The sequence below is a fragment of the Accipiter gentilis genome, chromosome 18 (genome assembly GCF_929443795.1).
Source record: "Accipiter gentilis chromosome 18, bAccGen1.1, whole genome shotgun sequence".
Lineage (NCBI taxonomy): Eukaryota > Metazoa > Chordata > Aves > Accipitriformes > Accipitridae > Astur > Astur gentilis.
The window spans coordinates 24468198-24495896 of record NC_064897.1 but is presented as its reverse complement, the minus strand read 5'-3'; the positions used below and the strand labels follow the sequence as shown (position 1 = coordinate 24495896).

Here is a 27699-nt window from a genome sequence, read left to right as displayed (position 1 = left end):
CCGAACTGTTCTTAAGCACTGACTTTAACGATAGCCTGAATTATTATGACTTCTTCAATTATTACTTTGTCACCTGTGGAACATGATATTCCACAGCTCATTATTCTGGACCAGGAAGAACATACGGGATCCTGTCATATACCCTTGCTGCAACTCAAATCTGGAGTAGTTGGGTCACTGTAAAGTAGGGCATTGTTTTCTCTATAAATACAAAGTACATTATTCCTTACTTGTTTTTATTCTTAAGAAATACCAAATATTTGGTGAATAATTTTCAAAGAAATAGAAAAAGAAATCCTGTGGTTAATGACCACTTTCCATCAAACTCCTTTTAATTCTCTAATTTTTGAGCACATTGAAGAAAATAGGTTCCTTATTTTCAAGGAAAGTCACCTCACAATATGTTTTTTATTTCAAACTTTTAAACTGCTTTTTCATTCTGCTTATGTTCCCCACTAGCTCCTTACAAGGCTGCGACACTGAAGATGACCCTGAATAAAGTCCAGCATCATCTGATCTGCCTTCTTGGGAATACTGAGGTGGAAGCAACTCTTCCTCACTAGACCTTACAGTTTCATGACCAAATTGGAACCATGAAAACCATCAGTCCATAAGCTGTTTGTCGCTACAGGCTAAATAACAACTGTAGTATATCATTAGCATAGCATTATGTCAAAGCACCATTTGGCTCTAGCCATACCTTCCATGCTAGACGGTTTGTTCTTGATTTAGAAGTGGAAGGAAGGTAAGGAATACATTAATTAAAATGTCAAATCTCAAGGGAAGAGTCTCTCCAAGTATAGTAGAAAAAAGAAAATAGAATCACAGTTAATCAAGGAACTCGTACAAGTAAACCTCACTACTGTGTTCTCTTGTGGATAACTTTTTTAAAGAACATTATTGCTAATTTAGCCCAGACTGTGATCGCAAAAATCAAGAGAGTGGGAGGCATTTGAAAGGAAAAAAGAACATGAAGGCATGAAATGACAAAAACATAAAGAAGCAAGTATACAATACATTGTGTATTACAAATTAGAAGCATTTTTTAGATACATGTTTTTAACATCATTGTATGTCATTTATAGTCACAAACATTGTTAACTGTTCTTGAAACAGCAGTTATGTAGGAGACCAAGCCTGAACTGTGTTCATAAAGCACAGTTTCTTTCTATAGCAGTTCTTTATTAGATCTTTTTCACAGATCTAGCACAGACCGTTGAAAATGTAGCTGACAAAAGAAGTGTTCCCAGAGGGAACAGGACTGAATTTCACTCTCTGAAGGATGTGATTGTGCAGACCCAGCGTTAGCTGAAAAAGTCCTAACACGCCTAGAAAAATCGTTCTGGACTAGGAATCATTTATGTCTCTGCTGATTTGTTACTGATTAGTTTAGAAGAGAAAGTAGATACAGCTGAAAAAAATATGATCGAGGAAGACGATTCTCACCATCACAGCTCATTTAACTTCTGAACTACCACCAGCAAAACACTGTAAATCCAATAACTGCGTATGTGAATTCTAGTCTTTTATTCTGTAGTAAGTGCAGTGATCATATGGAAGGAAATATACTGATGTAAGAAAAGCCTCCCATCCACACATCGGTGTCTCCTCTCATCCAAATTTGATCCTGAAGAGATTTTTCAGGGTACTGCTTTCAAAAAGAGTGGAAGTGTCTTTGCAGAGGTTATCACGTTTGGTAACAGGAGCTTTAATTCCCAGCTGGTGTGTACTGTAACTGTTGTGGTGTACAGGGCGCAAGGCCTCACTAGCACCAGTATTTCAGATTCAGTTCTGGATAAATCCAAGAAACAGACCATTTCTGTTACTGAATCAAAAGGATCATTTGCCTCCCATCACAAGACAGGCGCTCAAGTAGCCTGATTTTAAAATGTTCATGTCTTTGCCATCGTAATACTTCGAAATGATTCATTTTCAAATGATTTTGACTTTTGTTTATTTGCTACACTAATTCTCTCTTGAAAGTTGTTTAAATCCAACCACCCTTAACTAGTTATTTCTCATAATGAAGTCTATTTTAACAAGTGCCGGAACCTCAGGTGATTTCGCACGATGAAGAGACCGTGCAAGCTCATTTACCGCGCTAATTAAGCCCAGGGTGCACCCAGACAGCCCTACAGCACGCTGGGTCCCATCCTAGGATGGCAAAGTCCCCAATTCCTGCAAATTCAGACTTAATCACTCTCCTTCGTTCCCACCCGCCGCCGCCGCCACATGGTACATCCTCCCTCCGCCCGCCCTCCCCCCCCTCCCCCCCCCCGGGCGGTACAGGTGGTAGGGCCCGGCGCAGCGGCGGCGAGCGAGGCAGGTCAGGCGCGGCGCGGGGGGGGGGGAACGGGCCGGTTCCGACCGGTCCCGGCCGGTTCCGACCGCCTCACACCGGCCGCGCCGCCGTCTGAGGCAGCCCCGGCCCCGCGGCCGGTGAGGGAAGCCTTGTGGCGGCCGTCAGGAGGGGTACAGCCGTTAGCGGCCCGGCTGACGTTAGGTTCGGCCTCCCGTGCTTTGACGGCGGGGGAGAGCTCGGGGCTGGACGGGGAGAGCCCTGCCGGGCCTCCCACCTTCAGGTCCCGTGCTGGCTGAGGGAAAACAGCCTCCTCCGGACCCTCCACCGCCAAGCGGAGTCCGAAGGGAGGGAGAGGGGGGTGCGGATGGGGATCGTCCGGGTACCCGGGCTTACGCGGCCAGGCTGCGATGGAGAACTTTCCGGTTTTTGTGCACTAAAAGCACCACTTGATGACCTTTGGTTTAAATAGTGCTATGCTTCTTTAAGCTTTTTTAAAAATGTCTTTCCTTTCCTAGATGTGAGGAAAAGCTTTTCCCCCACGAGGACGGTCAAGCAGTAGAACAGCCGAGGCGGGGAGGCTGGGTGGGCTCCGTCCACACAGGTTTCCAGGACTTGATGGGACAAAGCAGCCTGGTCTTACCTCATAGCGGACCCCGCTTTGAGGTCTTGAGATCCCTTCCAACCTGGATTATCTTAGGATCCTCTGTAGTTTTTTCTAGAAAGCTTTGTGTCGGTCTAGCGTATTTTTGTAATCCTTCTTTACCTCATTTTTGCTACTGATGCAAAGCAGGGGTTCATTTTTTGTCTGTAAGCACAGAAGTGCGAATGCTTCCTCTACTATGCGTTAATCTACAAAACTGCTGCCTATTCCCAGTCCAAATTCCTCCACAAGCTATTCAAATCCTATCTACACTGCTCTCTTCTATGTAGATACCTACTCTTCCACGTTATTTCAAAGTTCAATGTAGGCATTTAATAGTTTCATTTAACTTCCTACAGCCTACTAAGACCTGGCTACAGTTTGCTGTAATGAGAATGGTAGTGACCAGCATACAGTAGATACACTGTTGCTCTCTTTAGTGAAAGATTTTGTGAAAAATACCACATAAGCAAGAGGTTGGTTTGCTGATTTTCAAAAAGTGAGATTTGTGTCTCAAAATACACATTCAGAAATTTCTGAATAAAATGAGGGATGAATCGGCCAGTTAAACCTAGTGTCCACTTCCTATAGAAGATACACATAGGAATCTCATTAAATAATGAAACTTGTAACACCCATTTACTCTGTAGATACAGGTCACCGCAAGTGTGCTAGCAAGCAGGATCACGGGTAACTCCCAGGCAGGCATTAGTTCACTTTCTTATTGCTGTAATGACACCTGGTGATACGAGGGTGCTGCTGGCAGTGAGAGCAAACGAGTCGTCTAAGCTGGCTGGTTTTTTTCTTAATCTCTCAATCGATTTACAATCCCCACCGCAATATAAGTATGTAAAAAGTTACAGTGGGGACCTGCATATTAGAACAGTAGTCCAGCATGAGCTTTAAGAGAACTCTGAACTCTTGGAATAGGTTACATACCCTGGAAATGTGATACTGTCACCTATGGACTCTGAAATACACCAAATCATAACTCTTAATCATCTTTTCAGTTTCTATAGAACAAACACCATGACATTAAAATACATGCATCTTATTTTGCGTGTTCTAGTTTGCTTAGTGCTTTACAAGGGCTCCTGAGTACCCCAGTCAAATGCGGTTCAGCAAATAAAGTTTTCTTTCCTTTTATAATATTCTGTGTTTCTGCATGGATGATCCTCGCTAACAGGAAAAAAGTTGACTATGATGTCAAACATTTTCAGACAATATAAAGCTTCTTTTAAGTGAACATAACAATCCTTTCCGTGTCAGATCTTGGAAATGCACAATTTATCAGATTTTTTTAAAAGCACTATAATAGATAAAATGACTGTATTTTAAGTGACTGCATTACTCACAAGGCAATTTTGTTGAACAGCAGGATTACACATTGAAGTAAAAGTCATGGTTAGTTATTTTTCCAGTTCGTACTTTAGAAGTATCATGTGACATCCCAAACAATTTTAACAATACTTCATTTTGCCGGCAGCTTCCAGCTGAGCTGAAGCATTAATGAAGAAAGCCATGATGCTTCAGAGATTTACTTTTGACTGGACCCACTAAATTCAGTAGAACTACTCAGAATACTCAGATGCAGGCGGTTGTGTCACTCCCTGTGGAGGAGAGGCTTCACTTTGCAGTCCCCTTGAAACAGTCACTTTTTCAGGACAGGGAAAGGTCAGCACATGAAAAGTCTGTGACTTACCTACACTCACACTGCTTCCCGGGCTATTGGGAAAAAACGCTTGTTTGGCGGCGAAGCTTGCTGGACAGCACTTCTCGCGTCACAAAGTTTATGAAGATAAAATCATTAGCCTTGGGGTTATGACACAAGCAGCTTCATTAGGCAATCAGATTTTGCCTTGGAGATTTGAAGTAATACTAAAAAACAACTTACCGATAAACAGCTTCTGTTAATAACATAAGCTTGCATGTAGGAAATTATGTCTTACTCTGTTAGTTTATGATGTAGTAACATAACAAGAGTCCAGCTTTTAGAAGCTGAAAAACATCAACTTAAAGGTACACTTTCTTGAGATGAAGTATTTTACCCCTGGAAAAATATTTAACCTTACCTGACAGCTAGATGGAGGCTCTATCACTTAAGTTCTCTAAACAAACCATGTATTTTCTTAATAGATGGGCTATAAAGAAAATTCTGGGAGTCTTGCATAGCTGTTCCTGCAATAGGCTTCTTGGTCTGTTATGTAGATTAGACTGCATGATCGTAACAGTCTTTTCTCTCCTAAAAAAAAAAAAACCACCTCGAAATAATTTAACTTAATGCTCACGTAGGTACTTTTTGAAGCATGCTATACTTTGGGAGAGGTGAAAGCAACTGTATAAATAGAACTGTCAAATGCACAAATAGTATTCTTTTTCTTGTTTTCAATTTGAGGAGTTCATGTTACCAGCAGCAGCAATTTGTGCAAGTATTTCACAGACCAGCAATTCTCCCTTCCACACTCTGTGCTTCCAAAAGGTTGTTATGAGAACACCACCTAGGAAGTTAAAGATACACTTGATGATATCTCTGTTTGACTGCTGCAGCTCCTTTGGCCACTACAGAGCCTGCAGCAGCACGTGCTATTGGTGATACCTGGCAGTCAGTTTGAGCAAAGGTGGGGTATGGGGTCACCCACAACTACCCTGCGGCTGCTGTGGTTGCTGTGCGGACCCCAGCGCAGCCACGCACCTATTCCACAGGGTGCACAAGGACCCTTTGCCTACTGGGGGTGGCTGGCAATGACAGAAACAACCTGGAAACAGAAATAAGGCAAAACAGCGGGAAGGGCAGCTGTAGCAAAGTAGGTGCTGGAAGAGGCAAGTGAAGGCCTGAAGATGTTACAGTGTACTTGCTTCCTCCCCCAAAATACCAGTGTGCTTATTCAGAACCCAATTAACAGACTCAGCTCATGGAAAAACACATACATAAAGGTTTTGATGATTTTTTTTCCTTAATTATAACGAGAATGATTTCACAATGCAGTTAGGCTGTGAACCGCTGCTGAAGGAGCGCTGGAGGTGGGTCTCCAACACTTGAAGGAACAAGTCACGCTCCAAACAACGCTTGAGAAGTTAAGCAAATACTTTCAGAAGAGTTAAGAAAGATATTTAAGCAGCTTTTAAAAAAAATCATTTAGTAGAATTAGTCGAATTAAATTGCATGAAACATTTTTCTAATATAGTGCGAGTGAGCTGTAACGTAACAATGTTAGCTGCAGGAAACGGCTGACAGTTTGTTTTTTGTATGACTGCAAGCATATGGACAGAGAGAGCGCTGCCCCCACATCAGGTCTGTTGCATCCGCATGTTATTGTTGCAGTGAGGCATCTGTCAGAATATTAACCTTTCAAAAGTCTTTCCTCCCTCCCCCTTCTGCATGAAAGCTGAATTTTGTGCTAGTAACAACAAAACACTGTTGAGAGTGGTTTCTTATGCCAGCTCAGTCTAAATATCAGTGCCTCTGAGAACATTACAAGGTATAATTTATGCCTTAAATGTGTTTTCTTGTAGTTGCTGTTCTCTCTGCATAGGACTGTGTTCCATGATGTTGAGAGGAGTCGCTCACAGTGCAAAAGATACATTTACTCTTCTGTTGGCAAGATCTCAGTATCGTAACCCACGACTGAATTTTCCCTCTGTATGGACTGAAGTAATCAAGAGAAGCTTCCTAATACATTCCACTTACACAACGGATACAAAATCAAGAGAGGAAAATAAAAAAACCATTGAGAGTCTCTACAGATTGTCAGTTGACATTAAGAAAATACGCAGACTAAAGGAATGGGTCCTTCTCCAGGATGTGGCCTATGTTAAAGAAATTGCTGATATCTTAAAAGAAATGGGAGCAGATGAGACCACTGTAGCCAACATTTTAGAACGCTGCCCAGAGGCAATTCTCCATACCCCTGCAGAGATAAACTCTCAAAGAACTCTATGGCAACTAGTATGCCAGAATGAAAATCAGTTAATTAAATTAATAGAGCAATTTCCAGAGTCTTTTTTTAGTACTCAGTATCATGAGAATCAGAAGGCAAATATACTGTTTTTTCAAGAGTTGGGACTTAAGAATAATATAATCACCAGGTTCTTGACAAGCGCACCCAGTATATTCTATAATCCTGTTGAGAAAAACAAAAATGTGATAGAAACATTACAAAGAAATTATTTAAGTTTAGGAGGTTCTGATGCAAATATGAAGATCTGGATACTGAAGCTATTGAGCCAAAATCCATTTATTTTATTAAATTCCTCCACCACAATCCAGGAGAACTTGGAATTTCTGCAGAAGAATGACTTCAGTGACCATGAAGTTCTACAGCTGCTGTCCAAACTTAAAGGTTTTATTTTTCAGCTTACTCCTACTACTATGCAGAGGAGTATGCTTTATTCCAAAAACGTCTTTAAGTGCAGTGATCAAGAATTAAAACAGCTAGTGCTGAAATGCCCAGCCCTTCTCTACTATTCTGTTCCAGTTTTGGAAGAAAGACTTGAAGGACTACTGAAGGAAGGAATTTCTGTAGCACAGATTAGAGACACACCAATGGTGCTGGAGTTGACAACGCAAATTATTCAGTACCGAATTAAAAAACTCTCTGCTTTGGGATATGATATAAAGAGTGGAACTCTAGAAAGCTTGAATGGCACTAAGAAGGACTTTGAAGTCAATTATGGTAGGATACAATCAAAGAAGGAGAGACCAATTTTTAATCCCGTTGCTCCTGTACACATTGAAGAATAATTTGAATGCTGTACTTCAAATTACACAAAAGAAAATTATTAAAGAGAAAAGAGATGCTGGGTGGTTGAGAAGAGCCAAAAGAAATCTTACCCAGATTGTAGTCTTATACTGTACTTTGTCCTAGAGCGGGTCTTGGGCACAAATTCATTATACAGTTGTAGCTTTCCAATACTTTCAAATAATATCATAGAAGCTGGTTATGATAAAGGTTGCCTTTTTTCCCCAGGGAGTACCTCACATGGTTTTTTGGTTCCGTTACATTTCCTTATCTAACAGGGCGTTAACCGCTTTGGATTTTCAGCTCTGTCACTGCACATTCCAGCCTGGGGTAGTGATTAGCACAATTATTTTTCCAGCAGTGTTCAACCCACTGGTTCACTGAATTTTGGAGGCTGTTTTGGAGTTCCATTCCTTATTGCTGCAGTAAGTAGCTCTAGCTCCTGGATCCTGACCTGCAGCAGACCTCACTTCCGGAATAGGAAAATGTAGGTAGAGCAGTCTGAGAACAGGGGCAGGACATAATATTTTTTTATTTAGTGACTGCTGCAGTGAGGCCCTAGTATGTTTGTGTGCAAACCACAATGCAAAGAAACTACGAGACAACCTCCTTTACATTTCTGAGACTTCAAAATTTACTCCTTTTTCAAAAGGTTTGGGGCAGGAGGAAATACATTTATTGCCATTGTCTAGTTCTTAATTTCTTTTCTAGCACAGCTTAGGGAGAGAAAAGGTTAGGGAGAGACTGAAGTGAGTCTTAGAAGGACCGCAGGAGAAAGGAAAAGTCATGCTTTTATATTAGGAGTAACAAAACTCTAGTCTGTAAACCACTGGTGATTAAAAATGACTACTAGATTTGCAAACAGCTGCCAGTTTCTAAATATATGGGTGACACTGCTTCTCAGATAACACCATACAGTAATTGTTGACAAGTGCTGGCTTTCAAAATAGTAACTATCTGACAGTGTTTTAAGTTCTCAGGGGATTTTATTTATTTTCATTTACAGGCTGTGAATGAGAATATAAAATAGTAGCATCGACAATCATCTCAAGAGAATTAGGATCATCAGTGATTCTGTTCCTCAGAAAGACTTTGCTAAGCAAGTATTCCATACACATTCCCTCTTGACAGCAGGAGAAAAAACAGTTACACCCCCCCCCTCGCTCTAGGCCATTCTTCAAGGTCATTTTTAACAGACATTTTGGCAGCAAGTCCAGGGTTCCTTTTCTTAAAAGTTTTAAATTGCTGAGGAAAGCTGGTATTGAATTACTTGCTTAGGTGGTGGGCTGCAAGGTTATATTTTATATAGCCTGCCACATTATCTGCTGTGAGCTTGGAAAAAGGCTAGAAACATCTGGTTAGATCAGTGCCAAGATCTCAACAGCTGAAGGTCTTAAACTCACCACCATGCAGGCGAGTGGGGACGTGATGGCAGCTTGTGGGGGTAACCACGGCTCTTCTAGGAGCACGTGTGGCAGCAGTGAGAATTCAAGAAGGGGCACATATCACCAGCGTGATAAAAGTCAGGCTGTGTTACTAAGCCATGTCTTTGCTGACTCTTCAAAACACATTATCGGGTTTTTTTAGGAGGAAACTGGGAAGATAGCCATATTAAAAATTTACAGGAACTTGCCTTTATCACTTTCTGACTGTCTGCTCAGCTATTAAGCATACCACAGTATTACTTGAATTTCAAAGCATCGTTCCCCTCAGACACAAGGGGACACCTTCAGCTCTCTGAGGCTATTCATAATACAACCTGTAATGCTGAACCACAGATCTGATGTATGGTTTAAGATGAAAAGGAAACCAAGATGTAGAACAGTGTTTTCCCTGAAAATTTAGTTTCAGCATTTCTGCATATATCTGTTTTCAAAAGTTCCTGAAACAGCTTATTTCCATCACTTACAGTATTTCCAGTGGCAATGAACAAAATGGGAAAGTGACATATTTCCTTGAGTCACAGCCTGAGTTATCACAAACTCATTTTCCATTCTGACTGTTTCAATTTCTCCTCCTCCCCTTTCAAAACAAAAGCATAAACAGAAAGACTCCTTTTTTCTACCAGCAGACAAATTCATTCAATCCTTCATTCATAACTCTGTGCCTGGGACCCACTTCTCTCTTCTTCACATTTGTAATATTCAATTATAACAAAGCCTCACGGAAGCTCCCAATTACCAAAATGTATTGCTGACATCTGCTTTGTCTTCTCTTGCTGTTACTTGCAGTGAACATGAACCAGTTTAAACTGTTTAAGTCTGGCACATAAAAGCCTATAGACCAACCTTCATTACACAGCAAGCTCTCAGGCATACAAATAGTCTTCATAAACATTGCCCCTTTTGAAATGGGGGCTGGGAAATGGAGAGTAAAATAAAACCACTACAAAAAAAACCAAACAACCCCAAGACACAAGAACAGTCTCACTTCCCCTGAAAATTTGAGGTCCGTATTCCATTCCACTCACTACGATCTTAAAAGTGGGTATCCCCAAGCCTCAGTTCACGCAGGGGAGGAAAGGGTATGAGGGATTTTGTGTTGTGTCTAGGCACAGCCTCCATAGTGAAGTTAGTTTTTGTTAAGAGCTGGTCGGTGCAGATAAAAGGCACTGGGGCATGATACTGTGGGACGATTTATACCTAAGAATGCCTTTCTCCATAAATTAACTAAGGAAGCTTTCAAATGTCTGAAACAGCAACAATTTAATGTTTCACAAGTGTCAGGACAGAATCAGAACAAGTTTTTAAGATGAAGCAAGTTTCACAAGTGAACGGAAAATATGCAGGATATAGGACAAAGCTCTTCAAAAACTAAAACCATATGCCATGTTAAAGTGTTTCAGTTACAAGACTCAGAAGTAATAACTACAGGTTATGTTAATAACAAAACATAATGAAGTGTTGGCAGCTCTTTACAGATCTGACATTGCTTATCTCAGACCACACTTGTTTTGCAGCAAGTTTCGTAGTATAAAAATTAGAGAATATCGTAGAAAAGGGGTATGACCAGTTCAACATTTATGCTTTCAGAAAACTATTAGGAAGGGTTTGGTGGAGTGTCACAAATGCCACTATGCTCCAAACAGGCGGCTTAAGGGTTCAGTGGTAGCCCTCTGGGGATATGTCTACACTGGAAACTGCAGGGGAGCAGACCATACTAAATTATTTGCTGCAGCTAGATTGCCTCCGATATCCAAGCTAGCTCATTTCTAGAGCTAACTGGTATCCTTAAACTACACTATATTCTATGCGATTAGCTTTGGGCTATAAAAAAGTTAAAAGTCTTCCATTCGTTGCATAAACTTACCTCATCACACCCTTGCAGCACATGGGAGCTAAGCAGCTGGTGCATCTAACAAAAGGAGCAGACAATGCCGTTTGCTGGGTTTTTGCTCTCCCCACTGCCCCAAATCCCCATGCTTACGAATATTATACTACCAACATATACAATTACTGATACCAAATAAAGTTGTTGCAGAGTGCAGTTGAAGTACCAATGGCTCAGAGGGACTAGGTGACTACTGTACCATAATTTACACATAGTGTACTTTCAACACCCATGAATATTGGACTAAGTTTTAGCCAAGCAATATGTTTTCATTTTTTTATATTTCTAAAAAGTCTCCCTATGTATCCTTCTTGTACAACCATAGCCACTGAAAAAGTAAGCTTACATGCTTAGAAGTTCTCCATAGCAACACAAGCTTTTAGAAAATACTGCATACACAACATTCACAGCCTTCTATGGGCTTCCAAAGAGGTTACTTATTTTGCAAAGTCAGTACACACACACACAACAAAAAAAAAAAAAAAAAAAAAAAAGAGATCACCAACAGCTTCTATTTTAAGGCAACCTCAAGCTGTGTCATTACAAGTGCATTTTGCCTCACATGCTGTAGAGGACCTACAGATGTTCCCATTTGAGGTGTGTCAACGTTTGGAATCTGTCAGTGTACAATTTACTTGGATGATGCTTCTTTCTCTCTTTTTTTTTTTAATAAGGCCTCACCTACCTTTTTTGGTTTGTTTTTTATATAAAAGTATTGCATTTTACTCAACAATCAAAATGCAAACTATGAGAGAAAGATGTAGTGAAAAATTCCTTGCCTTTGATTAAACAGAGCAAGAAGCTAACCTGGTGCATCATGGAGCTGAGACAACAGCTTTGCTAGTTCTTCAGTGGTTTCCAACTACACAAAGGAGTTTCTTTCAAGTCAGACAGTTGTGCTAGATGACCACAAACATCAGCCCAGTTTCCATTAAGCCATCATTTTTTCTAGTGTCTGTAAGAAGTTTATTAGAAGCAAGTTTTCACTTGCAGGAGATAGATGCACATCATTAAATACACCTGAGATGGAGCAATCTTGTTTTCAGTAAAAACTGACAAGGTTTCAGATACCAGGATTTGTAAAGAGAGTCTAAAGCTCATTCTGTGCACTGCACTGAAACAACAGAACAGTTCTTTACACAGCTTCACCTAGTAAAAAGATATTTTTTCTAATAAGGCATTAAGTTAGTTTACTCTTTATGATCCCTTCTACCATGTTGCCAAACTTTTTCACTTCTATCTCCCACTCATTTCCAATTTCTGCACACCTCCAGTTCTATTTGCTCCAGTCCGCACTGGTAGAATGCAGTCCCCGATAGTTTACAGGCTGCCTGCAAATGCAGTTTCATAACCAAAACTATTGGGGTACATCCAACAATGCTGTTAGACAGCTGAAGGATCCTTAGCACGAGGATATGGAAACCACTGAGAACAGTAAATGGCATCTCATCCTATTGATGGTACAGCAGAGACTACCAAGTTTCTATGTTCACATTTTAGTCCAAAACTCCAAAAAACTTACAGTAAATGAATATTCAAATACGTATTATCCCTTCAGATACACTTAACTTCTATAGTTATCAAGTGTAACATTTCACCAGATACAAAGCTTCAATCTAGGCTCTAATAAATCTTCATACGCTGTGCTAGCCAAGCTGCTTCTGTCCTTTTCAGATGAAATCGAGTTACTTGCACAACTCTTTAGAAGATAAAGTGTCTAAGACACATGGCTTCTCATGGTCCAAATCTTAGCAGATTTTAATGCCACTGATGTAATATTCTGAAGAATCGAGTACGTCTCAGTTTTGGTTTTAGTCAGACTTATCCTTTTTCTTTCCTGTTAAAGGCACTTTACTTGCAACAGCAGATCCTACAGCTGTAACACCTCCAGCTACAGCAGAAACACTTCCTTTGACTAGCCCCACTCCCATTGAAGGCACAGATGTGACCGCTGTTTTGGTAATTTCCAAGCTCTTCCCTCCAATCCAAGCAACACCCCCAATCGTGGCACCAACAGCTCCCTTTGTGACACTGAAGAGGCCACCAGTCACACGAGAAAGCATGCCAGGCTGCTGCTGCGGGTGGTCTTTTAATGAACCTAAGGGAGGAAACAACAAGCAAATCAATCACAGTGCTATGATTAAAGCATTTTCAAAAGAAAAAGTTGTTAATAAGTATTTGCTTTTCTGTTCTAGCCTAACGGCCACTGCACACAGTATATATTTACCTTGCAGGCTGCTTTTCTTGGATGCTCATACATAACCATAGTTCCAAGTAAGAAAAGACACTTTTCTGCAGCGACACACACCTCAATGCTGTTTTCTAAAATGCAAGTCAATACTCAGCCTACAAATATCAGGCATATAGCTCCCATACGGTCTTACATGCTAAACTTCTGTCCTCTGTACGCACCACTACTTTCCTAGACTCTGGGAAGTCTCATGGCCAAATTAGCCTAATTTCCGGACTTTATTAACGGGAGGGGACAACACACCCTCCTGTTTCCCCCATCTTAATATTAAGAGTTAACCCACAGGGTGGGGGGGGACACGGGACAACACACCTCCAAAAGCAGCAGGACTACTTGCTGTTCAAATCTCTAAGGAAGGACTGGAAGGAGTTTCCTGGAGAAGCAGAGCCAAAGGTTTATTAAAAAAAAAAAAAAAAAAAAAAAAGAAAAAAAGAAGGCATTCTTTGAAAAGACCTCGCCTTGAGACAAAGTTGCTTCTTTCCTTAGTAATTACTGTTCTGAAGATGCTTACAGGGGTTGTGTGCAAAGGGTCAGGAAAGAAGGAAAGAAGGTTACAAACAAGAGCAACCAGAGTCGTCAAAAGAAGCACGAGAAGGACAAAACTGGTGCCAACTCTTCACTGTAGCACTTCCTTTCTTCATCATGTACACAAACTTAAATTTTCTTCCAAAAAGGCCTTTTCTGTAATTTGGATAGGGAAGCGGGGCAGGGACGGAAGTCCAATGGCCAAATAAGCTCATTAAATACCAAAAGTAGTCCCGACAGACATTAACAATAGCAAGAGTTACAGGCTCCCAACGGAAGTCCCAATATGACGCACAAAACCAAATCTCAAACCATAGGATTTCTGCATATTATTGATGATGTTAATATGGTTTTTTCTTTTTAATGTTATATTTAACCTGTTTTGCAGTTTCTTCCTATATACTGTAGAAGTCAATTCCTATTCCATATTTATGATACAAATACATAGCCTCAGCATAATAGAAACCTATTAGAGTAATAGAAAGACTCCCAGAATTAGCCACTTAGCCTTCCAATAGTTTACTAATTACTTTGCATTTCTAAATGTAGGCTTCAACATCCTAGATACGTGCACCTTGCCTCTAAAGGCAACGGAGACTGCAACTCCATGCCCTGCTACTGCATAAGCATCATCTAATCTTCAAAAAAGAAATAGGAAGATGAAACAGTATGTTAATGTTTTATTTAAGCACACAAGAAAATATCACCTACTGCACCTATAAACCAATAGCCCCGACATGTCTGTCTACAAGGTATTTTCAGTGTGAACCTTGAGAAATCTCTGGTCTTCACAACAATTTACAGGTAAGCATTTTTTAGCTCCTGCCTTGTCAATTCCTCACCAACCCCAAACACTCCTTAAAAAAAAAGTTTCAAAGAGAACCATGGCAAGAGACAGCCAGTTAACACAAGCAGGGTGAGTCCCAGAGTTTTTGTATTTTCTAGCTACCTGTAGATAATGTATGGGATTTAACAGATACATTTCCCTTTCTTAGGGAAAAACAAGAGGAGGAACCAAGAACAGAGCAAGTGGAACCACAGTGGGCAGAGGTAGGGAAGAAACAAACATGAAATAAAGAGGTGAGGGAGTCAGCAGTAGAAAGAAAATGCTTGGAAGAGGACAATGAGTCTGAAGAGCCAGGGGAAAAGAAAAATCAGATCTAGATCCAACAGAGATCTCTACCTAGCCCTTGTCAACCCGTTTGCTCTGCACTGCAGACGTGCCTGAGGAGAACGAGTAGAACAGGTCTCTCTCTCCAGTGCCCTGACTGCTGACAACTCACATTCAGAGGACAATTTCCAAGAGTCACCTCCCAGCACTCATCTACAAGATGAAAATGAGGGTGAACAACTTCCCATGCACCTCCAGTGAGTTTGTGATAATGCCAGGACTGACCCAGGACTCGGAATTTGTTAAAAAAGTGTCAAGTTCGGAGTTCCTATGTGCATGCCTGGAATAATTAAAACAAAATGTCATCTAAATGTGAGAATTTCTTACAAGTGTGACAAAAATTTAAAAAAAGGTATACAGAGGAACAGTGCAGCTCAAGGGAGCAAAAAAAATACTAAAAATGCTTCCAGCTTACACTAGTCTCTCTTATTTGAGAAATTGATGTAGATAACAGAAAGTGTCATGGAAACTAGAAATGTAAGTGACAGCCTTTTACTTAAAGCCAAGTAATACCCTTGCTGGTTCATTCTAGGCCAGCAGCTTTCAACCTGGACATCTCCAGCAAAAATGCATTGCCAACACAAGCACACAGATATCAGAATTTCTATTCACACAAAGAAAGCCTAAAGAATCGCACTCAGATAGGAGCATATACAGCCTGGTATAAAATCCACTGTCTAGGTATTATTCATTAGACAATTCTTGTGACCAGACTCACAGACCTTGTAAAAAATTTGGTTAGGAAGTGCTTCACTTCCACGTAACTGGATCACTATCATCAGGGTGAAAGGGAGTAGTTTTATCACACTGAATTTTAAGAGTTGATTTCAGTGAATTAGATCTGATGTTAGCAAGAAAGGACCCATCATAGCTAATTTAAATTACAGAAGAGAAACAAACAAAAGTAATCTTGACATGCTTTTCCTCACATTACTTCAGGTAGCCAATCCTTCAGCAACATATACTCTGTTTCACAAGTATAAATACTGACTGCGACTTGGTGTATTAATAACTTCTGGTGACGGTTGACACATTCCCATTTCATTCCTGTTTGCACTGTCCATGAGATCTAGTAAACGCCTGCAGATGCAAAGAGTTTTTATTGCCGCTTGATTTCTATTCTAGGATACACATTCCTGGTCTCCTTGTTTCTAACCAATATGAGAAAGAAGGTAAAACAGATCATTTCTAAATCTAGGGAGAAAATTACACAAGTTCCCTGTTCAGGGGTTGGCTCTACCATGCTACCTTGCAGCCAGCTTCCTGCTGAAAAGTGTCCAACAGCCAACAAGAGTTTGAATGAATGTAGGCTGCAAAGGTTGGCACCACTTGCAAAGCAGAAAATAAACCATTAGAATAGCACTACTTATAGAAAGCATGAGCACAAAAGCTTCTTCTACATATGTATTTCTTTAAAGCCTTTGGGCACCAAGCTTGTCAAGTGTGATTTCGACAAACTGGAACTATTTATATCTTTATGAAAAACTGCAAATTTGTTTTGGAATCGAGCCTTTCCTCTAAGGATTTTTTTTGGCAGCCTGTTCAGAGAGCCTGTTCAGATCTTCTTGCCAACATCGAACTGGTAGCCTTCCATCCCCATTTGGCCATCCTTCTATGATGGTGTAAGTGTATTGCATATGAAGGCCTTGTATGACATTTAAAACAGGGATGTACTTCAAGGGTATTCCAACATTTTAACTGAAGTCATGAGGCTTGAAGAGTGCACGTGAAACAGAATCAAGAGGAAAAAGCCTCTTTAAGGACGGAGTTTCCATTAAGGCAAGCTGTGTTTCATTCTGCTCCCTCTAACTACACCAACCTTCTCCATCTATTTAGATTTCATATTCAAACTGGTTCTTGTCATACTGAAAGAAGATGCTGTGCAGAAGAATATCAGTCTTAAATGCTCACAAATTTTAAATAAAACCTTGCAATAACTAGTGATGATCAGACTCTGCTGTTATGCTTTGAATCTGGACAACCTACTGAGTATTCTAGGAAGATTAAAAATGCCCACTTGTTTCACTGCCTTCCTCAGGAAAGAATCAGTTGTAGTTTATCAGTCAGACACTGTTCACTTTCTATACGCAAGGTTTAACACGAATAAAACACAATTCCATCTTTAAGGGGGGTGAGGGAGAAAGGCACCTTAAAAATTCGACTTGAATATAACACACATTAGGGCATAGTTTCCAGCCTAGCATTTGCTTTCAGAAAAGCTTCTGGGATCTTGACAACCCTGTAAGAGCTTAAAAAGAAAGATTGTCACACCAGGACACTGTAACAAGTTCAAGTAGAGCTTAAGAACCACTGTGCCATGAAAATCTATTTCTCCCTTTCCACTCTTATACTTGTGTTTCCTGCCTAATAGTTGTTAAGAATAGAGTGAGTTATTCCACTTCAAGCCCTTCTGCTACAGTTAGTGGATAATACTGTTGTTCAAGTGAAGTAAATTGTTCAGTCATACAACATACAGAAGCTGAGGAAACAAACAAACAGAGCTCGAAAGGGTCGTCATAAATTGAAAAGCAATGAACCGAGAGGAATCGGCACTCACCGACCTCTACATCCAACACACTTGGTCTTAAAGCAAGAGAAGACAAAACACAGACAACCTGTGTGCCAAGAATGGCTTCTGATCTAGTATGCTTCCAGTCACATTAGGCAAACAGGACTCTTCACAGTCCTGCTGTTCCACAGCCCAGAAGGGAACTCTGCTCATCTGCAACTGCATTTCCTCTGCAGATTCAATAACCGATTTAAGATTCATTTGATTCAGGAGATCAAGATGCCACTGCATTAATGAAGTCAAGTGTGTGTTTGTTTTTAGGAAACCGTGAGAGTAAGGCAACAGTTAGAACCACAGTTAATTGTATGATGGAAAAGGGTCTCCAAAAGTAGTAATAAAGTTCCATGTACTTTTTAAACACTTCTTGTTTAAAAGTCACAAGCACTATGAACTCAGCAAGGACTCCAAAAGTGAAGCTGGGCTCTTTCCATCTCGCATAATGAACAGCAGAAATAAATACCTATTGGACCAATTCACATCTCTGGAAACTAATCTGTAAATTATGTCCTTCGGTATCTGCCCATCTTCTCTATAATTTATCAGTACAGTTCTTCACTGAGTTATATTCAGTAGCCTTATTGTTATTGGGATAATGCAGAAGTGAAGAATAATCCAGGCCCGTCCCATTCCAGGGCTGGCTTGCTTACTGTTAACTTAAATGAAAGTTAAAGTGTTCAGCCGGCAGATTTTTTTTTTTATTTATTTTTTTAAGAGATCTGAACTTCTGATGAAATTCTGTGAATATACTTGATATTATGAAAACTAATACATACCTTCTGGTGGTTCATCATGAAGGTATGATGGGACTTCCTGTTGATTTTTGTCCGTTTGATTCATTATTGCCTAAAAAAGAAATTCACATATGCTGTACATCTTTTCTGGCAACGCATAAATGTAATCCATGAATCCAAAATGCACGTAGGTTAAGTTCCACAGAAAAGGAAGTTCTTTTTCATTACTAGATACACTAGCAGCTCCTGCCAAACTACTGCTATTTCATACTGCTAAAAAGCAATCAGGAAGAAAAACAGTATGAAAAACAAAACAGTCACTCTCATACAATAGTTTATGTATTAAAAAAAGCAAAGCCCAGTGATCACAGAGGTGGTGGGCACTAGAAAAACAACAGCAGCATGCCTGTAAGATCTGTTAGTACCTGGAAAGCAGCACTTCAAAGAAACAAGTCCTTGCAGCAGAATTTAAATAAATGCCATGAAAACAAGATGAAAGAAATGTTATTAAAACACTCCATTTATCTTGTAGCAGTACTGCATACACAGTGTGGTGATAGCAGCAGAACTAGACTGTTTTAACTCTACACAAACTTTCCAATGAAAAAACATTTCAGAAAGGAGATTTCTTTACATCAAAAGCTGTTTCCTCGAGCAGTTCTAGAGCAGCAGTCCCTGACAGTGAGGGGAAGCACAGGAGAAAGCTCAAATCAGCAGTTCTGCTTACTGCATTTCCCCTTTGGGGGTGAAGAAAGCAATATATAGCCCAGGTTTCCCTCCTGCTTTCCTCCCCCACCAAAATGTGCCTTGGTGTTAAGTCCAGCCTCCTTTCCTGAGCCTCCCTGCCAATCCTGCTTTCCCTCCTCAGCAGGCACTGAGGTCAGGAAAAGAAAAACAAGTTGCACTAAGCATCCTTCTATCTTCCTGCCAGTGACCTCTTAGTTCCCTTCTCCCTCCACATATAGGCAAGCCTTTAAATAATTTAAATTTCTTCCAGGAGTCACTGACCACCAAAAAAAATAATTCCAGCTTGTCTTGCCATGCACAGATCTCTTTGTGCCTCCTCTGGGCGAGGAAGGAGTGGCTGGGATCTGAAGAAGGGATGAGAAGGCAGAAGCAGAACTTGAGGGTGGGAAGACTCACCTGGAGAACAACAGCTAAAACCCTCGTATAATTATGAAGTCAAAACATCACAGTAAAAAATGGCACCCACACACTAAATAATAGATCCTTGGATGCAAAGCAAGCCTAAATTGAATATTGAGTCCTCACAATCAGCACTAAGGGTATCAGTTCATGACTCAGAAAACGTAAGTACTTTTACACAAGAAGCTCAACAAGAAAGCAAGCAAAAAAACCTACTACCAGGGTGGCTGATTTGATGGTAACACTGAACAAGTACCTAACAAAAGCCAGAAACACAAACATGGAAGCTAAGAAATAGGAAACTGAGTAGTAACATATCAAGATGGACAACCCAATACATGAGGGCTAAGAGGCAATTTGAAAAAGTAACAATCATAGAATTCCTTGTTACTTTATTTAATCACAGGTCAGCAAGCCAAAAAAAAAAAAAAAAGAAAAAAAAAGAAAGGCAAGAGAGCCCAATTGATCACAGGGAGCAACCAAGGGCAGTCAGGTTCTGAGAAAGAACTGGATTCAGGTACTACACGACTTCTTTGCATTCATCTAATGCAAGCTGGAAGAAATGCAAAGATTTGTCCTCACTATGTGAAGTTACATGTAGGTTGTTGCTTTTTTCCAACTTGAAACAAAAATATCAAGCAGTATAAGAAAGAGAAGGCAGATGCTGTAACAAACTGAGAGGCCTGGCATTTGATCAAAACATCTGTACAAAGATACGAAGCAATTACGTTCCTACTTAACATTTGGCCATTTTGTTCGTTAAGATGATTACTCTATCAGGAATTTGGAAAGAGTTTATTCACTGCATTAGGGAAGGTCCTAAACAAAGTAAAATAAAAGTCACAACCTAGCAAGTCTTACTTCAAGCAAAGGAATAAAAAAAAGTGACCAGAACAGTTTTAAAGCAGACTCAAGGGAGACACAAATGAGTTAAGCCAGAGATAAATTAATTTTTATAAAAACCACCTCCGCTAATGTATTTGTATCTAGCTGGCATGTAACTCCCAAAAGAAATTCAGATGAAATTGCTTGTCTGAGCTCCCAAAAAGTTTCTGCCAACAATTCCTGATAAGAGGCTCAGAAAAGTTATTTAATCAGACAAAATACTGTCACGGATTATCAGCAAGTTTAGAGGGGAACTGGAGCAAGTTACCAATTTTGAACGTGGCAGAACTCTAGAAAGCATCACAAGGCTCCACACAAGTTTTAGTATTTTCTGCTATTAAGAAGGTATTGGACACAGCAGCACTGACAGCAGATACAGCCCTGATGAAGTACCGAGGATCTGTTGTGTTAGGCATCATACAAGTATTTAAGATGACACCTGTCCAATGGAAAGAGTCAGAGTAACGCTGGCAAACAGTGCAGGTAAAAGATGCTTTCATAACTCTCCGTAATCTAGTTTAGGCCACTGACAGATTTGCTTGCAGTTCCTGCAAAGCTAAATGAACAAAGCAATGTATTGGCAGGGGACTTTCACAGCAGAGTTTCTAGTTTAGTGATGAAGTATTTAAGAAAAACACAAGTGTAAAATCACAGCACTACCTAAAAGAAGTGGTAAGATCAGGCATTCCCTCCCCTGCTACCTTCCCTAGAACCTCAAGGTTACATAATTCGTGACCACAAGCTACTTTTTTCTTTAAAAGGTAGACAGGAATATTACACAATATATCACTCACATGCAATGATTTAACACAATTGCAACTCCTTCTAAACCACAGAAATACTTCGCTCTCTTACAACTACATGGACCACAGCGGTCTATCTTCTACAGCCCAGGCACCTGCTGCTACCAGACTCCAGAAGTCAATGGAGTACTACACGGGCCTGAGAAGAGCAGCTAAGGGAAATAAGTCACTGTCGGTAGGACCGAATTTGTTCTACACAGAAGGGAGCCTTCAGGGGTCTGCAGAGCAGAAAGTTGAGAACTACTGTATGATGTGTAGTTCTACAGGTGCCTGGAAGCACTCTAGGAATGCTACCTACAAAAGATGTGCCTAACCAGCTTGTGCTAGGTTTTACTCACTGTTCTCCTACTACTACATCAATGCAAGTGAAAACGGAATCTCATCACTGTCAGAAAAGGCACACAGCTTAACCAAAACCAGAACCTAGCACACAAGAGCTCACAAAGTGCAATTCAAGTCCTTTCGTTTTTCTGTAGAAGCTCTCCAGTGAATCACAGTATCAAGACCAAGATCCAACAAAGCACTTCAGCAGGAAACTTTCAGGTATCTAGGTTACAGCCTGCATCATGCATCCTTGTATCCAATTTAACACGTCAGGAGACTTAAGAGCCTCTGAAAAGATCCAAAATCCCGTGTGCTAAACAGGGTGTAGCATATCTGGCAAACAGAAAATACTACACACAGGAGCATGTCTTAAACCTGGCTCTCCTCCAGAGATTAAGGTATTTCTATTGACTGGAGGTCAAAGGGCCAGAGGCCGAAGGCCTGGAACAACAGCTTGGCAGCAGGTGATTTCATCCAGTCTTCAGACGAAGAGGCAGGAATATAATTTTTTTCTTCAAAAATTGGAGTTAGAAAAGCAGAAAGCACTCACTATCTTTTACATAATACCACCAAGGTGAAAACACTCACCTATAATTCAATGCCTCCTTTGCCTATTAAGATCCAAGCTCTTAAGTCCCACTTTGCGACAGGGTCCCCGGTCACTAGACTGCAGTGTATCCTAAGGGAGGTTCCTCTTCACGCTCCCTGCTGAAGGTGTGTCCCCACAGAGAAGAAGAAAGCAAAATTTCATGAAACCCAAAAGAGATTACAGCTCAACTAACACATAAGGCACCGATCCGGAGGTGGAAGGATAAGACTTTTGTGCAGAGAATTGGGTCATTCAGACATGGTATTGGTTAAGGAACTTTAAAAACTTAAGTTGAAAGCTGCAGATTCAAAGTCCCCTATGCACTGAATCATTAGTTACAATTACTACTGTTACTGCAAGCACATGCAACAAGGCAAAGACTTATCAGAAGCCTGAACTTTGGAACTTCTCTGACATGTTTTTCAGAATCTTCTTCAAAGTATGCTAAGACTGGCCAAAAAAAAGGGAAGAAAGAAAGAAGGCGAAAGACAGAAAGAAAGAAAGAAGGCGAAAGACAGAAAGAAAGAAAGAAGGCGAAAGACAGAAAGAAAGAAAGAAGGCGAAAGACAGAAAGAAAGAAAAAGATCTTTCTTTGGCATTTTCATCCCATGATGCCAAATTCAGTGTCTTGCATCACTGGTGAAAAGCCTCCAGCTTCATTTAACACCTGCACTGTATGATCACACTGAACAAGGTAGGATCTCTCTGAGTCCTGGCAGAACTCATACGGACATTCATGAAGCAGACATCTAGTATATCAGCAGCGCTCTCCAGTTTCTTTCTTCATCTGTGCAGACGAATATGTAAGCTTTGTGTTTTCTTATGTCAAGAAGTGGAAGCAAAGCCAGATATTAAAAAAAAGATTTCAAACAGAAACAGAGGTAAACTACTTTCTGGGTTTTTTTTTCCTCTGTGCACTTATAAGGGGCAACTTCTCATAATTTTTTAACAACACATTAAAATATGTTATCAACCTTCACACTAAAACAAAATAAAAGTGGAAGTCACTCTTTCAATTGGTTTTAAAAAAGAAAACACACTTTTGTATTGTCAGAATACGAAATATACAAGAAGCTTCAAAGTTTTACACAGTTGTAAAGAAAGAAATAGTTTAGAAGAGAATTTTTAATTCAAGAGCTATTTATAACATTAACACTGCTATAGGACCCTGAATGAAAGCTCTAGGAAGCTCTGGAGGTAATGGTACAGCCACACATATATTCACATCAAAGCTGATAAAAATAAAACTTTCTCACCAAATATCTTCCTTTGTGAAGATTTCTAGTTAGTTGTTTCCACAAAAGTATTCTGCATACACCTACGAGAAAAGCAGAAGGTTAACGACATCTTATGGAACAGTGCTACTGTCACATACCTGCCCTGGGTGTACGGTGGGAATCATAAATACAAAGCTCCACGGTATCGGAGAAGCACATTCGGTGTGGCCTTAAGATACCAAAATTTTGTGAAATTTCTCTCACCAAAACACAGATTCCTTCTGTGTTCTCGGGCAATGGAGATAATTCTACTTGCTCCATATGCTGTCATGAGGATTACTACAAAGGGTGGTAATCAATGCTAAGACACAACCTCTCCTTAACGAGTCTGCAGTTCTCAGACAGCAATTTATATAAAATTTTAGCCTTCCATCGAAAAGTGGGGTCTAACCATTATAGACGTGTGCACAGCTTCCCGAGCTTCAGATGATGCTCTTGTCTTTCTGACTTTACAGACAAAAAGCCCTACTGTTTCAGCATAGCAAACCTGGCCCAGGCAGCAGCCAGTAAAAACTGGCTGGTTTCAATGCCACTACTCAGATATTTGCAGGCAGCAATGAAACTACCCAAGGATGGGGCCAATTTCAGTTGGCAGCATAACGCTGCTCCAGAAGGCTGCAGCAGCAGCAGACAGTGCTGGAACTATTCACCTGACAAAACTGCAAACAAACCAATCGCCTCATCTTAGTCCACCACGAAAAAATTATCTTCCTTCTGCACACCAGCTATGCAGTTAGAAAGCTCAGCTACAGAGCTGATGGAAAACAAAACAATCCTTGCCACATGCACAGCTCTCCTTCCACTCTTTCAGCAGCTGCAGCAGATTTCAAGGTGAACCTGATGTCTTTCACATACATGAAAAAAATTTATTTTTAGGGATGATAATTTAAGAAATGCATTTTGGAAAGAGTAATAGTGTTCTACTCTCTAAATTAAACAAGGAAATAAGCACAAAGCCAAAGAGGTAATCCCACCCATGGCTGCTCTTCGGGGTACTCCTTCAAGCTGCACAAGCGACCCCTGACTATTAGCTTCCCTGCTTTACACCTTGGACTAGGGCTTGTAACATGTTACAGGTAAGAGTGCTCAGTGCTGTTACTTCTCTCAGACATAACCCTCAGAGCATAGCCGATATGGAAGTGTGTTTTTTCAGTTAGTTAATGCAAGGGAGACAGTTGACTGAGCTTCTGCAAGAAGAAAGAGTCAACGCCAACAGCGCTGAAGTAAAAAGCAAATCCAGGCACGTAGAAAGCGTATAGCTAAAAACCAAGAGCATAGCTGACATTTCAACAAGCCTTCTATTTAAGAGCCAAGTTTCAAAATTCAGATTTATATACAAAGCAAGACTGGCTTGGAAGTGAGCATGCCTGTTTCAGAGGAAAAAGAGACACAGTTTTCAGGGAAAGACAACAAAAAGTTGATCAGATGATCAACCCGATGTTGGAAATCAAATTTTCTACAACGCAAGGTTTTGCAAGATACCAAATCAAAGGTGGCAGGAACCCGAATTCCCCTTTTTCTAGTCCTCCAGAACTGGTTTCTAGAAATTAAATGGTAGATTCCAGTAAGGCAGAGGGCACAGCTTCAGAAAGGTCATAGAAGCTCCATTTTATCAGTCCTGTCATCCTCTACCTCCTGCTAGCTCAGCTTTCCAAAGCAGAGCCTTCCCCATTTCTTCTAATAGTTTCCCGATGCCTGAGCTCCACACCCGCCTCAGATCTCTTTTTCCAGGAGACCTATAAAGACAAAACCTGACAGTGCCTAACAGCCAGGGCGATAAAGTAGCTGCAGAACTTCCTTGCCACCCCTGCTAATGGAATAATGAACTTTTTCGCTAGCACCCACCACCTGTTTGTTGGCTCCTGGCTGACATTTAGACCTGTTCACTTGCCGGACAAGGAACGCTTTTGCGACACGGTCCATTTCTATACTGAGGAGGCAACACCAACTCTACTGAATGTTTAACCACACCTTAACAGAAAGCTTTAAAAAACCCCATCTGGATAGTTTTTACTGAGAATTCTTAAAATTGATGTGCATACAAACCAGTACTTGTGTACTAAATTAAGGTATCCTGTATGCACCCTTCCAATTATACAGACACACCGCCCGAAGCAATGCTCTGGACACACTGAAGCAGACTACGTGCACTTGGTATTTATCTTCCTCACGGAGCGACGTCCTGATTCAGCAGTCGTGTTTTCAGCCCAGTTACACGAGCAGAAGGAAGCATTTAATCGCATCTGCAGAGGCTGCCTATGTGCTTCGCACAATGACCAGAACCAGCTGCACGGCCAAAATAACTTGGATTTACGTTCGAGCCACACCACACAAACGCCTAGGCTAGGCAAATGCTGAAAGCTAACCTGCTCCCGAACAGTTTGCAAAAAACTCTTCCAGATTCTGCTCCATCAAGCCGGACTTGAGAGAAACGGATGAAATAAGGCGCAGCTCGCTACAGGCGACATCCGAACAGAGCGAACTTTAAAAAGAAGAAGAGAAAACCCGAAACAAAGCTTCTCCCGGCACGCAGAACTTCACGGGGGAGAAGGAGCCCAGCCAGGAGCGAGGCCGCGGCGAGCACGGCCTCCGCCGCTGCCCTCCCCGGTCGGCGGGAGGCGCCGCCGCGGAGGCGGGGGAGCGCGGCGCCCGGCCCGGGGTGCCCAGCAGCGGCAGGACGCGGCAGCCGACCCCGGTCCCGGTCGCGGTCCCGCAGCCGAGGAGGCGCCGACTCCGGCCCGTCGAGGCCCCACAACCCCCCTGTGGCGGGGCGGCCCAAGGCCCCACCCCGCAGCCCCCTCCGCGGCTACCTGCCTCCCCGGCGGGCCTGAGGGGACGGCCCAGCAAGCGACCCCCCCCCCCCCCCCCAGCCCCGCCGCCGGGCCGGCCGCGGACACCGCCGGGCACCTCGGCGCAGGGCGGCGGCACTGACGTGGCAGCCAAGGCCGCGGCGGAGCCGCTACGGCCGGCCCGGCCCTCCCTCCCTTCCCTCTCTCCCTCACGCCCCCCCCGGTGCGGCGGCAGGAAGCACAAAGGCGGGCGGGCTGCGCGGCGGGAGGCGCCGGGGGCAGGTGGTGGTGGCGGCGGCAGCTCCGCTCCCCCCCCCCCCCCCCCCGGCGAGCTCCGCCGGCTCCCCTCCCGCATAAGTTTCCCTTCCTTCGCGGGGAACAACAAGAGGGGGAGGCAGGAAGGGCGCTCGGGCGGCTGCCCGCCCGCCGGGCTCCATCGGCTAACGGCGGAGCGGCAGCAGCAGCAAGCCGCGCAGCCCTCACTCACCACACGGCTCGGCTCGCCCGGGTTCCGCCGCAGACTTTACTCCTGCGCCTTTCCCCGCTGCCGACGTGGCGCCCGCCCCGTCGGCGCCCGCAGACCCCGCCCCAGCGCCCGGCGCGGCGCGGCCCCCCTCAGCGCCCGGGGGGAGGGGAGGGGGGGGGCGCGCAGGCGCCGCCGCTCCCGCCTCTTCTCCGTCCCGTTCCCCCCCCCTTCCATCCCCTGCGGCGGCCTCCTCCTCTGCCGCCACACGTCCCTGCGGTCCCCCGGGCCGACCCTCATGGCCCCCACAGGCCGCCTTCCTGTCCCGGGGAGCGGGGCAGGCCCAGTGTGGGTTCCTGCGCCGAGCCAGGCCTCCGTGGCTGCGGGCAGTGAGGTGGAGGAAGATGGCAGGGGGTGGTAGGGTAGGGGAGAGGAGGAAGGGGAGGACGGCTTCGCCATCGCTGACCGAGATGCTGTGGGGCGCTGGGGTTTGGCTTGAGGCACTCGGTTGGGCGGTGAATAGAGGTGCCCGTGGGGGGCCCTGGCCGTGGCGAGGAGCACCGCCCGGTGTGGGGCCAGCGGCGTGGTGTGAAGCCGCTAACGGTAAGCCAGAGGATCTGGGTTTGCGTTGAGCAGCGTTGGCATTACACCCTTTATCCCAGCTATTACGTGAGTGAGCGGAGCTACTCCCATGCGACCTGTACGGGAATAAAGTTGTAGTCATGATGGTTTAAGGGCATGGCTTTCTAGGCAGCTACACTAACGGGGATGGTTGGGGAATGACAAGTTTTCTGGCGCTCGCTGCCTCCTTTGGGACCGCTCCATGTGCATCTCTAAGGATCTTTGGGGATGAACAATGACTTTCAAGTTTCTTACACAAGGAAGTGTTGGGCGGCCAAGGGAGAGAGGGAGGTCCCAGGTGCCTTGTGAGTTTAGAAACAGAACTCTCAGCACAGAAATACTAAATGCCCCATGAAATGCTTCACAAGATTAAAAAACTTGCATAGGCAAAATACCACCCCCTGCTTCCTCTGCCCGGCTTCATGCTTGACTGCGCCCTTCTGCTCCACCCTCCTCTCTACGAAGAGGTGTGTATTGAGAATAATCTTTTCTGGATGCCTCCAAAATCATTAATCCCTGTCTGAAGCGTGAACTCAGTTCTTAC

At 42.6% G+C, this 27699-nt stretch overlaps 2 protein-coding genes across 7 annotated transcripts; one reads left to right on the top strand and one right to left on the bottom strand.

Annotated features, from left to right (window-relative positions):
• Nucleotides 1-1155: 1155 nt before the first annotated feature.
• Nucleotides 1156-7952, top strand: MTERF2 (mitochondrial transcription termination factor 2). The gene is made up of 2 exons (XM_049822347.1): nucleotides 1156-2326; nucleotides 6456-7952. Exons 1-2 carry the CDS (start codon nucleotides 2160-2162, stop codon nucleotides 7681-7683), a joined length of 1395 nt encoding a protein of 464 aa, XP_049678304.1. The 5' UTR covers nucleotides 1156-2159; the 3' UTR covers nucleotides 7684-7952.
• A 2451-nt stretch (nucleotides 7953-10403) lies between these two features.
• On the bottom strand, nucleotides 10404-26670 carry TMEM263 (transmembrane protein 263). 6 transcript variants are annotated; one of them, XM_049822350.1, is made up of 5 exons: nucleotides 26559-26670; nucleotides 23262-23323; nucleotides 22005-22124; nucleotides 18301-18370; nucleotides 10404-13109 (listed from the first exon to the last, which is right to left on the bottom strand). In XM_049822350.1, exons 4-5 carry the CDS (start codon nucleotides 18362-18364, stop codon nucleotides 12823-12825), a joined length of 351 nt encoding a protein of 116 aa, XP_049678307.1. In that variant the 5' UTR covers nucleotides 18365-18370; nucleotides 22005-22124; nucleotides 23262-23323; nucleotides 26559-26670; the 3' UTR covers nucleotides 10404-12822. The 6 variants fall into 6 exon arrangements, with proteins under 6 accessions (XP_049678307.1, XP_049678310.1, XP_049678306.1 ...); XM_049822353.1 differs by having other exon boundaries at nucleotides 22005-22121; XM_049822349.1 differs by lacking the exon at nucleotides 22005-22124 and adding an exon at nucleotides 25649-25764 and having other exon boundaries at nucleotides 26559-26622.
• Between the last annotated feature and the right edge of the window lie 1029 nt (nucleotides 26671-27699).

Bases quoted from the DNA above. Each gene is read 5' to 3' on its own strand.
- MTERF2 (XM_049822347.1), top strand. From the start codon at position 2,160: ATGGCAAAGTCCCCAATTCCTGCAAATTCAGACTTAATCACTCTCCTT. The intron at 2,327-6,455 runs GTCAGGCGCGGC...GTTTTCTTGTAG, and splicing joins AGCGGCGGCGAGCGAGGCAG to TTGCTGTTCTCTCTGCATAG.
- TMEM263 (XM_049822349.1), bottom strand. From the start codon at position 25,694: ATGGAGCAGAATCTGGAAGAGTTTTTTGCAAACTGTTCGGGAGCAG. The intron at 23,324-25,648 runs GTTAGCTTTCAG...CTTTTCTCGTAG, and splicing joins TGCAAACTGTTCGGGAGCAG to GTGTATGCAGAATACTTTTG. The intron at 18,371-23,261 runs GTGAGAAAGTTT...TTTCTTTTTTAG, and splicing joins TTCACAAAGGAAGATATTTG to GCAATAATGAATCAAACGGA.